A 12,028-nucleotide genomic window follows, 5' to 3' on the forward strand; every position below is an offset into this window, starting at 1 on the left:
TTATCACCAATGAGTATTGCATTAAAAGTATTATTAATCAGGTGTAAAAGCAGTAATTGCTGTTTGTTTGTTTGTTTTTTTTTCTCATGATCCTTGAGTTGTTCCACAATATAACTTGTTCAGTCAGCCAATCAGATTAATAAATATACTGAGCATTCCTTTAGAGCTCATTTGATGGTTCAAATCATGTCCTTAGCCATCTCTTCTACTGTTACCTTTAATCTTTTAATTTAATTATTTATATGTCTGTGTGCTGGCTCCCCAAATTAGATTATAAGTTAGTTGAAGGGTAAACATTGTTTTATTTCATGGCACCTAGGATATTGGCACTCAATAAATAGTTGTTTTATCCTATTGTGTTATATTGTGTTATTATAGCATTCCATCCAGGCTACCTTATGTTTCTTTGGCAGGGAGATATAATAAATATTCTAGGAATCTACCACAGACTCCTTGGATAATTGATGGAGAAAGGAAGCTGGAATCTTCAGTGGAAGAATTAATCTCAGATCATCTTTTGGCAGTATTCAAAGCAGAGAGTAAGTATTATTCCTATTTTAAATACATTGTCATTCATGAATAGATTTCTTAGAGGTGGCAGGAAGGATTTCTGAATTTTGTAAATCCCCAGCAAATCTGGGTTCCTTACCTGGCAGCTTCCCATGAACAGGAGTCACCATGGCCTGAGCACCTCTGACTTGGGCTGGATTTGAGCCAAGTATTTCTTTCCTTTCTCAAGATGACTGTTCTTTCCTGGGCAAATTCAAAACCCCTCAACAAGCTATTTTAAGTGAATGTACTTAACCTCCGACCTTGGGGCACCTCAGACCTGGCCTCTTTTGGGGAAATATGAGGAAATTAAAACACAACTTCCACATCCAGTGCTTGTTCAAGAACAATCACTGGCAAATGCCTGGTTCCCAGCCTAATTGCTAACATGTCCTGCGATGAAGTTCAAGACTAGAGAAGAGAGATCAACAGCTACCATTTTACAAAGACCTAATGATAGTATGTTGTGTTTCATTTTCTAGGTATTAATGAGCCCAGGTTTATGGAATGAATCAGATCCTGTCAGGTTTATGTTTTCTTTGTCTCAGTAGGTCCGTCAGGTCATAGGCAGCTTGGATCCTTGTGATGTCACCTGGGATTAGACTAGAGGAAAGGGGCCAAGATTTCAATTGCAGAAAGTCATATTGTACATCAGGAAAAACTGTAGGCAGTAAATAGTGATTTACTTTGAAGTGGGTCTCCTGGCATAATTAGAACACCTTTTTTGAGGAACCAGTTTGATATCCACCATTCACTCTGAAAACCTTAAGGCAGGCCTGCCTGAGGAATGGCAGGCAGATGACTAAGAAGAGATACGGCTGTCCCTTCCAGCTCTCTGCCTTGTCAAGAGGAAAGAGGACTTTAAACTACATCCTTCTTATAATTTGTTGCCTATTGGGTTGGTGGATCCTCTTTTTAAGGGTCTTTAAGAGTTGTTTACTGAGGGGTGCCTACATGGCTCAGATCGTTAAGCATCTGCCTTTGACTCAGGTCATGATCTCAGGGTCCTGGGATTAACCCCTGCATTGGGCTCCTTGCTGGGCAGGGAGCCTGCTTCTCCCCTGCCTCCACCTGCCCTGCTTGTGCTCTCTCTTTCTTTCTTTCTCTGTCAAATAAATAACATCGTTAAAAAAAAAATTGTTTACTGAAAAAAGAAAATTAACCTAACAACCTAACATTTTCCAAAATCTTAGCAATCAAGACTCTGGGATATTGGCATGAGCTTTTACCTACTTAATATTTATATACTGGTTATCCCATGAGAATTATCCAAGTTATGAAGAAGTAAAAATCAAGCTTTAGCATAAAAAGTCTCTTCCAGATTCTGTGGGGCCACCTTACTCTTTCTATGAGATGATTCAAGAAACTTTCAGTTTTGATTATTTGGGTCCCAAGGAAGCCCCCATTACCAGTAGGGCTGTTGGGAGGCTCTGAAAGAGCTGTCTGTTTCCCCCTTGCAATCTGTCATGCAGGAAGCTTGGTTTCATTTTCCATTTGAGGGGGAAAAAATGATACACAAACTGAAAATGAAGCAAACTATGTGTTTAGCATCCATAATTGTATCCTGAGGAAATGTATTGAGAACTGCCTGAGAAAAAGCAGACCTCTAGACCCCTGTGCTACTGGCTCCTTGTTAGGGGATAAGCCTGTTGTTCGAAATGCCTGATTGGAAGCATCAGTTTGCTAAACCTGTGCATCTCAAGATATATTACTTGTTCTCTCTGTGGTTCATGTCTGATGGCTCTGGGAAGATGGTTCTGACTGTTGTACCTCTATGGTTTACAACTCTCTGAAAATAAGCAATATTGTATGAAGTAGTCTAGCTTCTTACATAAAGGGTCCTTCTTCCCCATGGGGGGCCTGGGTGGTTTAGTAGTTTGAGCATCCGACTCTCTTGGTTTCATAGGGCTCTGTATTCTGTGCTCAGTGTGGAGTTGGCTTCAGATTCTCTCTCCCCTTCCCTCTCACCCATGTGTGCTCTCTCTCTCTCTCTCTCTCAAATAAAATAATTTAAAAATTAAAATAATAATAATAATAAAAATAATATAATATATAAATAATAAAATATATAAATATATAAGTATATTTATATATAATATATATTATATTTATATATATTCTATTTATATATAAATAATAATATAATAATAATAATAATAATAATAATAAATAAAGATTCCTTCTCCGAAATGGGAGATACAAACTTGTTTCTCTCACTTTCAATGGGCACATTATATTATCTACTTGTTAATCCCCTAGTTAATGAGTAATAAACTTTGACACACTCTCAATGTCAGTGTGTCTAAGAAATTTTCCCCTAACCCATTTATTATTTCACTTATTGAATAAATATCTGTCATGTTATTTCCGTGCTGAAAACTTGCCAGTGACTACATATAGGATTAAAGTCCAAACTACTGAATTTGATCTTCTGAGGCCTTTATCCTCTTGCATCTGCCCATTTGTCAGTCGCATCGTTGGTCTGCCGTGGGTATGAGGACCACTGCTGACTAGCTAAACCTCTGATAATTCTGATCATTCTTGCACTTGGTTCGTTTTGGATTTTGAAATATCTGTTCCTTTAGCAAAAGGCTCAAAGAACTCACAGAATTAGGGGGATAAGACAAGGCATAATGTGAATTTAGAAAACTCAAGCGGGATACCTGGCTAGCTCAGTTGGTAGAGTATGCCACTCTTAGTCTCAGGGTTCTGAGTTCAAGCCCCATGTATAGATGTTACTTGTCTGTAACATCTATACATGTATAGATTGTCTGATGTATAGATTGTCTGGTTTAACAATAAAATCCTTAAGGAAAAAAAAAGAAAGAATGAAAACTCAACCAAATTTTAAACATGTATTTCCTAATACTTAAGGTGGTAACTCCTTTTCCTTTTGTTGTCAGCTAATATTCATAATTACACAGAATAAAGGGTTAAAGGGTTAAAGGTTACCCCCCCAAATTTGGACACTTTCTCAATGAAGTGTCCAAATTTGAAATATTTTTCTAAAAGATATAATAAGTGTCCCCTCTTCCTTTGTCTCGATTTAATGTTTCTCTGGACTTCTCAAGAGCCTTGTTTTCTGCAACTCTTTCTTATTAATGGGCTAGAACTTGTGGAAGTTTTATGGGCCAATTTATTTATTTATTTTTAAAGATTTTATTTATTTATTTGACAGAGAGAGATCACAAGTAGGCAGAGAGGCAGGCAGAGAGAGAGAGAGAGAGGAGGAAGCAGGCTCCCTGCCGAGCAGAGAGCCCGATGCGGGACTCAATCCCAGGACCCTGAGATCATGACCTGAGCCGAAGGCAGCGGCTTAACCCACTGAGCCACCCAGGTGCCCTATGGGCCAATTTATGAACTGGAAATCTCTGGTCTGATTTAGCTGTCACTGGTAGACTTACCTCTTCGTGTCCTGTTCATTCCCTTCACCCCTACCTGTCACAGGTTGTGGCTCAGTCACTGTGGATCCCCTGGTTTGCTAACATTACGGCTGCTTTAGAGATGGAGGTGGTCAGGTGTAAGACAGATCACAGACCCAGGGAGTCAGTATCTTCCCAGATGCCCCTCTGAACTCTCCGTTTAGCTCTCTACCCCTACTTAGTGCTGTTCCTGAGTCTGTTGACTCTGACTAGCAGCTGCTGATGTTACTATGGGTTCTATTAACAGTTTAAAAATGTAGTGTAAACATGGAATGGAGGGTTCTTGGGGTCTTAATGTTTCACAGAATCCTACTCCTTACCTTTCTTAGATTCTCTGCCTTGAGAAGAGCCTGATCCTGTAGTTTCATGGCTGCTTACCTGGCCAGTTCTCAGGTGTTAACACAGCAGCATATGTTCTAGGCCTACCTTGGATGGCTAGCCCTTACCTAACCAGCTCTGTGTTGCTTCTCTCAGTAAGACCTATAGCTTTGGGCCCTGTGGGCAGAAAGGAGCCTACCTGACTCTGGTAGTACATGACAAACAACAGCTCAGAGCCTGTTTCCACAATGTGCTGACCTTGGCTTGCAAAAGGGATTTCTTACAGGTGAAAGAGGAATGAAATTCTTCTTTCTTCACAGCTACACATCCTAGGAAAGAGGGCTAATCTTCAGTGTCATTTCCATAGGACTTTTCAAGCTTGTTCACCCTCCTCTTTCTAAAATCTACATGGGACCTTTATATGCAGACTCTTTCCTTGGAAAAAGGTGGCTGTCGGAATGGTGTTCACTTCCTTCCACCTTTCCCATTTGTTCTTCCCAGCTATCTTGTTCTTCTCGTCTTGTGCTATCCAAAGTGGCTGGACCATTGAGGAATAAATACAAACCTCATAGCTCATGCTGCAACTGTAGTTTTAGAACAAGAACGTTCCTGTATGCTTCCTGTCCTAGCTCTACTCGCTATATTGCACTTCTTATCCCTCCACAAACAGTAAGCCCCGTGTCCATCTTGTTTTTCTCCCCAGGATCTAGTGTAGTGCCTTGCACATGCCCACTATAGATATTTGCTCCTGAGTAAATAAATCAGGGTGTAAGTCTGAATTCTAGTCTCCAAGATATGTGTTCAGAGATCTTACACTTTGCCAAACTCTAAGGACTGACCAGAGTTCTCCAAACATCCCAGCCTTTTCTAATCCCTTCTCTCAGAATACTGGTCTTGCTTTCCTTGAGACGAGTTTGAACTGTCTTTGTGGTGGTTAAGAGACTCTGGGGTCAGATTGTCTGGTTCAGATCCTGGCCTTACCACCTACCAGTGATGTGATCCTAGGCGAGTTACCTATCCTGTCTCATTTTCCTTGTAAGCAAAATGAGGATAATGAGCATACCTACCTCATAGTGTTAACATATATGAAACATTTATGATAATGCCCGCCTCTAGTAATTTTTCCTATGGTGATGATGGTGAAATTATCAGTTTTGTATCTAGGAAAGTTGTCATATAACCCCTGCCCCCCCTTTTTAAATGCCATTTCCCATTCTAATATTTGCAGCTTTTTAGGCTAGAGTGATTCCTCTATCTTAGAATGAACACTAGTTTTGTTATGATCCTAGCCTAGGTTTGTTTAACATAAAAATTTGTTTTTAAACCCTTCTTTTCCTCTCTTCTTCTTTTCATAGAGTTTAATTCTCAAATAAATGTTTTTGCTTTGTTTTGCTTTAAGGAAAAAAGGAAAGAGGTTAAATTTCTAAAGGATTTAAAGGATAGATTTTTCATAAGCTTGTGGTCAGGCTTATAGTGGGTCCTTCCTCCGAATAGTGCTCTTTCCCTTTGGCTTTCCCACAGGATGGTGGCATAGGATGACAGTTAAAGTGACATCAGGAGCAGCTCTGCCATTCAATCATGGGATCTTGGGAAAAGTACATATCATTTTAGAAGCTTGGTGTTCTTTTATTTAATACTTACACCATAAGGTTATAATAAAGATTAAAGGACGCCTGAGTGGCTCAGTTGGTTGAGCAGCTGCCTTCGGCTCAGGTCATGATCCCAGCGTCCTGGGATGGAGTCCCACATTGGGCTCCTTGCTCAGCAGGGAGTCTGCTTCTCCCTCTGCATCTGCCTGTGTTCACTCTCTCTCCCTCTCTCTTTCTCTGACAAAAATAAAATAAAATAAAATAAAGATTAAAGGAAATAATGTATGTAGAATTTTAGCTCAGTGCCCAGCATAAAACAAAGTACTCCATCAATGGTGTTTCTTACTATCATTGCTACTTTTATTGGAGATTGGGATTAGAGGTGGGATGACTATCCCTTGGAATTTTCCTATAGATTGTTCAAGACAAATGAAGTCTCTACCGAGGGGTGGGAATGAAAGTCTTAGGGTTACTGTGTTACTGATTGCTTTTCTTGATCTGCTTTGCAAAGGCTTTAATTTTTCCTCCTCTGGAAGAGAAGATGTAGACGTGAGAACATTAGGAAATGGTAAGATTACAACAGCATCACTTGACTAGAACTAACTTTCAGACTATCACCCTTCTCAGACAGCAGGTTCGCTATTAAAACCAAAGTGGGCAGAGCCCAGAGCTTCTCCCATCGAGGAAGCTTTGTGGATTGTGGACCTACCTTTATAAAAGATACGATTATGTCTTAACAGGATTTATTTCTTAAGAGGCCATCCTTATTACATGCCTGTAGGTTCTAAGGGACTTTTATGTGCATTAACAAGGTGGTGCCTGAGTTTTTCCAAAAGTTCGCTTATTAATTGTTCCATTTGATAACATTTCAGCAGCACCAGTATAGCTTTCAAAATGCCCATCTTCATTTAAAAAGCGATTCTGCTCTCTTAGCCTCCATTTCTCTCATTTTACATTGTTGCATTACAAAAAAGATGATGAGAGTTAATCCTAAACTTGAGATTAATAGTCCCTTCCCCTTATGGAATCATAACTTTTCCATTTCACTAGTGGATTAGGTTTAGGAGAATGGATTTCAGTTTGGTATCCCTGGGCATTGCCATGTGTGGTAACGTTACCTTAGTGTAACCAAGTCAATTAGCAGCTCTTTGGATTTTATTTTATAATTAACAAGCCTTGTTCATGGACCTTTGGGAAAGCAGTCATTTTCACATACTGCCTGTACTGGGGTTTAGCAGCCTCCAAAAAGCCCCTTGATACTTTCACACATCCTTCCCTCCCCCAGATGTAGGCATGTCACTAAACTTTCAGTCCTCTAGAGCTCAACTCGTTTTTTCACACCTCCTAACCCTCTTGCATTAGCCCAAATGTTAACTCCATCAACACGTTTCTGTTTCATGACGGGGTGTGTGCTGCCAGGAAGGCCCTTTGCAATTGAGCTGGTGAATCCTCATAGAGTACATTTCACTTCACAAGAAATTAAGGAACTTCAGCAGGTAAACCACTTCATGACATGGAAATTGTCATGTTTCTGCAACTCTATAACTGGACGGGAGTTGCTAATTGTTTCTCTTTTTCTGCTACTACAGAAAATTAATATTTCATCTAACAAAATCCAAGTCCGTGACTTGCAGCTTGTCACAAGGTAAGAGTGGACTCACAGGAGATGGTCTCAGAAGGCAAGTTCTGGTTGTAGATGATTTATCTGTTAACAGAATTATCTCCAGAATATATAAGGAACTCTTACAACTCAATAATAAGAAAACAATGCAATTAAAAATGAGGGAGATGGTTAAGTGGGCATTTCTCCAAAGAGAATATACAATTAATGAATGAATACATGAAAAAAATGCTCAGTATCATTTGCCATTGGGAAAAGACATATCAAAACCTCAGTGATAGCTCACTGTACTCTCACTAGGATGGCTATAATCAAAAAGACAGAAAAAAACAAAAGTTGGCAAAGATGTGGAGAAATCAAAACCCTTGTATATTGCTGTGGGAGTGTATGTGTGGCCACTTTGAAAGACAGTTTGACAGTTTCTCAAAAGGTTAAACGTAGAGTTACCATTATGACCCAGCAATTCCACTTCTAGATATATACCCAAGAGAAATGAAAATGTATATCCACGCAAAGACTTCCACATGAATGTTCACAGTAGCATTATCCATAATAGCAAAAATGTAGAAACAGGGGCACCTGGGTGGCTCCATGGATTAAAGCCTCTGCCTTCGGCTCAGGTCATGATCCCAGGATCCTGGGATTGAGCCCTGCATCGGGCTCTCTGCTCAGCAGGGAGCCTGCTTGGCCCCTCTCTCTCTGCCTGCCTCTCTGCCTACTTGTGATCTCTCTCTGTCAAATAAATAAATAAAATCTTAAAAAAAAAAAATAGAAACAACCCAAATGTCCATGGACAATATATGGTATCTCCATACAGAGGGATTTTATTCAGTAATAAAAAGGAAAAAAGTCCTGATACATTCTCCAACATGGATGAACCTTGAAAATGTTATGAAGTGAAAGAAGCCAGATACCACATATCACATATTGTATGATTCTATTTTATATGAGATATTCAGAGTAGGGAAATCTATAGAGACATAAAGTCAATTAGTGGTTGTCAAAGGTTGGGGGAAGTAGGGCGTGTGAAATGACTGCAAATAGGTATGGAGTTTCTTTTTTAGGGTGATGAAGTATTCTAAAATTAGATTATGGTGATGGCTACACAACTCTATAAACATGCTAGAAATCACTGAATCATATAGTTAAAATGGGAATTGTACGTAAGTCTTATCTCAATAAAGCTATTTTTAGAGGAAGGGAAGTTTGGGGCAAGGCTTGTGTGTATTCTGTGTTTTTAGACAAACATCCCCCCCCCCCTTTTTTTTTTTTTGTTTAGAGAGGCAATAGGACATATGAAAGAAGGTGAAGAAGAAAAGACCAAGTCCTATAGTGCCTTAATATGGACAAATAACACCATACAGAAGAAAGACATTGAATTCCTAAATGACATAAAGGTAGTTAAGTGCTCTCTTTCTCATTTTTTGATTGCTTATAAAAGAGTTCTTTCACTTTTAGTTTATTACTAGCAAGTCACAGGCTTTGGGGAATGTGAGACCTCGCTTGCCATTTGCTGGTTGAATCATGGTGCAGTTCATTGGGCCTGTTTGAGAGACAGCATGCCAGTGATGAAGAGCCTGTCTCTGGGCACAGATCACTAGGATACAAATCCTGGATCTGCCTTTCATAGTTGTGTGACTTTGGACAAGTTGCTTATCCTCTTTATGCTTCAGTTTTTTCACCTATATTATTAGTTAGAAGAATGAAATTAGTTTAGTCATATGAAGCACTTAGAACAGTGTCTGGTACATAGAAAACCTCAGCAATCCTATTATTATATTTGGGCATCTATAAAAAGAAAATACAAAATAGAATTGATGCTAAGATTAAGTGCATAAATAAAACATGTTATACATTTTTAAGAAGGATAGTATATATGCAGCACCAATATTTTGGCACCTGCTAGGTTTCCCCTCCCATGAATATATCACTGTAGAGGGTCTGTCTATTTATTTGCATATTTCTTCCCACCTGTCCCCACCTCTTCCTGTAAAGATAATTTACTCTCAAATGCAAGGAATGAGCCTAAATGAGCACAGAGATGTGTACAGTTATCACAACATTGTTTAAATGGGCAATATTTTACAATAATCTAGGTGATCTACTAAAGGAGAATGGCTTAGTCTTATGGTTTATCTGTGTGATGAGCTATTATTGCTAGCCAGTTGTTAGAAATTATGAAGTAGCTGACTATTTATTGACAAAGGAAAATGTTCCTGGTAGGTGCTAAGGGGGAATAAAACAAGCTATAAAGAGTACATAGAGGGTGATACATTGTGATGTGTACACATATATATGACCACATAGAAAACAAATTGTATGGCAAAAGATACCATAAATGGAATTTATACTTATGAAAAATACAAACGCCCAATACAAAAATGTAGACAAAGGATATGAATAAGCAGCTGAAAATGAGCAACTCCAAATGCCAAGAATCGTCTGAAAAGATGTTCCACTTCTGGATTGAAGTAACAATAAGACCTCACTTAGTCCTCTGAAACTAACAACACCTTATGGGTGGCATGGAGGAGAAAGCTAGTTGTATACTTAGTCAGTAGAAATGTAAAGTGTTTAGCCTTTTTGGAAAACAATGTAGCGATGACTATAAAAACTAAAAATATACTGGTCTTCTACCCAACACTTTTACTACTGGCAATCTGTCCTGAAGAAATAAAACTCCAGTGCTTAAGGATATGTGTGCAAAGATGTTTACTTTATTCAAAGTGGCAAAATCAACAACACAACTAGAAACAAAGTGAATATCCTTCAAAAAGGAAAGGGAAGAACAAGCTGGAATATTATAAAGCTATTTAAAAAAACACAACAGCATGTGATCCCATGTAGTTTATGTTATTGTATGTATATATACCTAAAATTGTTGTAAAAAAAGGATAGAGGTAGGTCTATGTCTATGACTTAGAGAAACACCCAAGACATGAGAAAGAAAGTGAAGTGCAGAATCATGGTTATAGTGTAAGTGTTTTGGTGAACACGTACAAGTCATTTACCCGCTTAGACAAGTTTATTTCTAACCCGGAGGGCAGACTACATCACCTCCAGAGGGTCTCCAGGTCTCAAGTTTTGTGATTCTGTATCAAAAGCTGTTCGCTTTTGGTCCATTATCTGGGGCCTTTAGGATGATAGTTTAACTCTAGACAGATACCTTTAAGGTTGCAAAACAAATTTCTAAATCTCTATTCCATCACATGTACAAGTCAGTCAGAATGCTGAGGGGAAAATTAACTCATTTTAAAAATAGATTCAGGGGCACCTGGGTGGCTCAGTCAGTATAGCATGTGACTCTTGATCTTGGGGTCATGAGTTCAAGCCCCACACTGGGTGTGGAGTCTACTTAAAAAAAAAAAAAAATATATATATATATATATATATATATATATATTCATTATTTGGAGGTAGCCCAATTCAGAGCCAATTCAGAAATAATGCCGAATAATGCTGAAAGATGATTAGATGATTTTTGGAGGTTCAGAGTAAACAAGTCAGTGAAAAGGTCTCTCTTAATGGTTCACAGCCCACATAGACTGATGGGACTAGCTGACTTTTGATTTTTTGAGTTGGGGTTAAGACTGTTTTCAAATATTCCTATTGTCATCAAAAATAAAAAAACTGAGTTACTGTTCCATGTTGAGAAAGAGTCACTTCAAACTTAACTATTTGTCTCTTCTTTTTTAAGGGCAACCTATTTATAAGGGGAAAAAAAAACAAAACAACTTTTGTGTATATGTGTTTCTGAAAATTCAGCAGAAAGTGGCCAGCAGAGTGGAATGTTAGAGTAAATGGTTCCCTTGTATCTACTGAAAATAAATAGACACAAAACACATGCAGGAATGTGAGGTGATCAAGTATTATGTTGGAAGCCCAGCTCAGTTAGTACTTCCATTGACTATTCATGGTTCGCAGGCCTGCGAGTGAGTAGCAAGAAAGGAAACAGGGAGGGACGCCTGGGTGGCTCAGTTGGTTAAGCAGCTGCCTTCGGCTCAGGTCATGATCCCAGCGTCCTGGGATCGAGTCCCACATCGGGCTCCTTGCTCCGCGGGGAGCCTGCTTCTCCCTCTGACTCTGCCTTCCACTCTGTCTGCCTGTGCTCGCTCTCACTCGCTCTCTCTCTGACAAATAAATAAATAAAATCTTTAAAAAAAAAAAAAAGAAAGGAAACAGGGAGAAGAGCACGCCTTAGTCATGCATTTAAAACCAGCTGTTTCTGTACAGAGGCCATATCTGTACAGATGCCTTAACAGTTCAGCCTTGTCCTTTTTTTGCTTTTTGGCTGGAGAAATGTCAAACCTTATGGAGACAGCCTGTATTAGCAGAACAAAGTGCTTCTAAATTTGAAGCCTTAGAGAATCATAAAACCATGAGTTAGGAGGGGCCGTTGACTCACTGCTATGATCAAAACAGTCACACCATTTCAGGTATAGTCTTTGTCAGAACTTGCTCTTTCTTTCTTGGTGGAGAACTGGAGAGAAGGAAGACTAGACAGAAATCCTTCTCTACTTAGCCTGGTT

At 39.0% G+C, this 12,028-nt stretch overlaps 1 protein-coding gene across 3 annotated transcripts in view; it reads left to right on the top strand.

Moving 5' to 3' along the window:
* Window positions 1-12,028, top strand: part of PUS10 (pseudouridine synthase 10) — a 77,066-nt gene that overhangs the window by 56,790 nt on the left and 8,248 nt on the right. For all 3 annotated transcript variants that reach the window (XM_059406019.1, XM_059406017.1, XM_059406018.1), the window contains exons 11-15: window positions 414-539; window positions 6,390-6,446; window positions 7,298-7,374; window positions 7,468-7,523; window positions 8,779-8,896. In XM_059406019.1, coding sequence (XP_059262002.1) covers window positions 414-539; window positions 6,390-6,446; window positions 7,298-7,374; window positions 7,468-7,523; window positions 8,779-8,896 — 434 coding nt within the window. The remainder of the gene's footprint in view (window positions 1-413; window positions 540-6,389; window positions 6,447-7,297; window positions 7,375-7,467; window positions 7,524-8,778; window positions 8,897-12,028) is intronic.

The sequence above is a fragment of the Mustela nigripes genome, chromosome 7, assembly GCF_022355385.1.
Source record: "Mustela nigripes isolate SB6536 chromosome 7, MUSNIG.SB6536, whole genome shotgun sequence".
In the NCBI taxonomy this organism is placed as follows: domain Eukaryota; kingdom Metazoa; phylum Chordata; class Mammalia; order Carnivora; family Mustelidae; genus Mustela; species Mustela nigripes.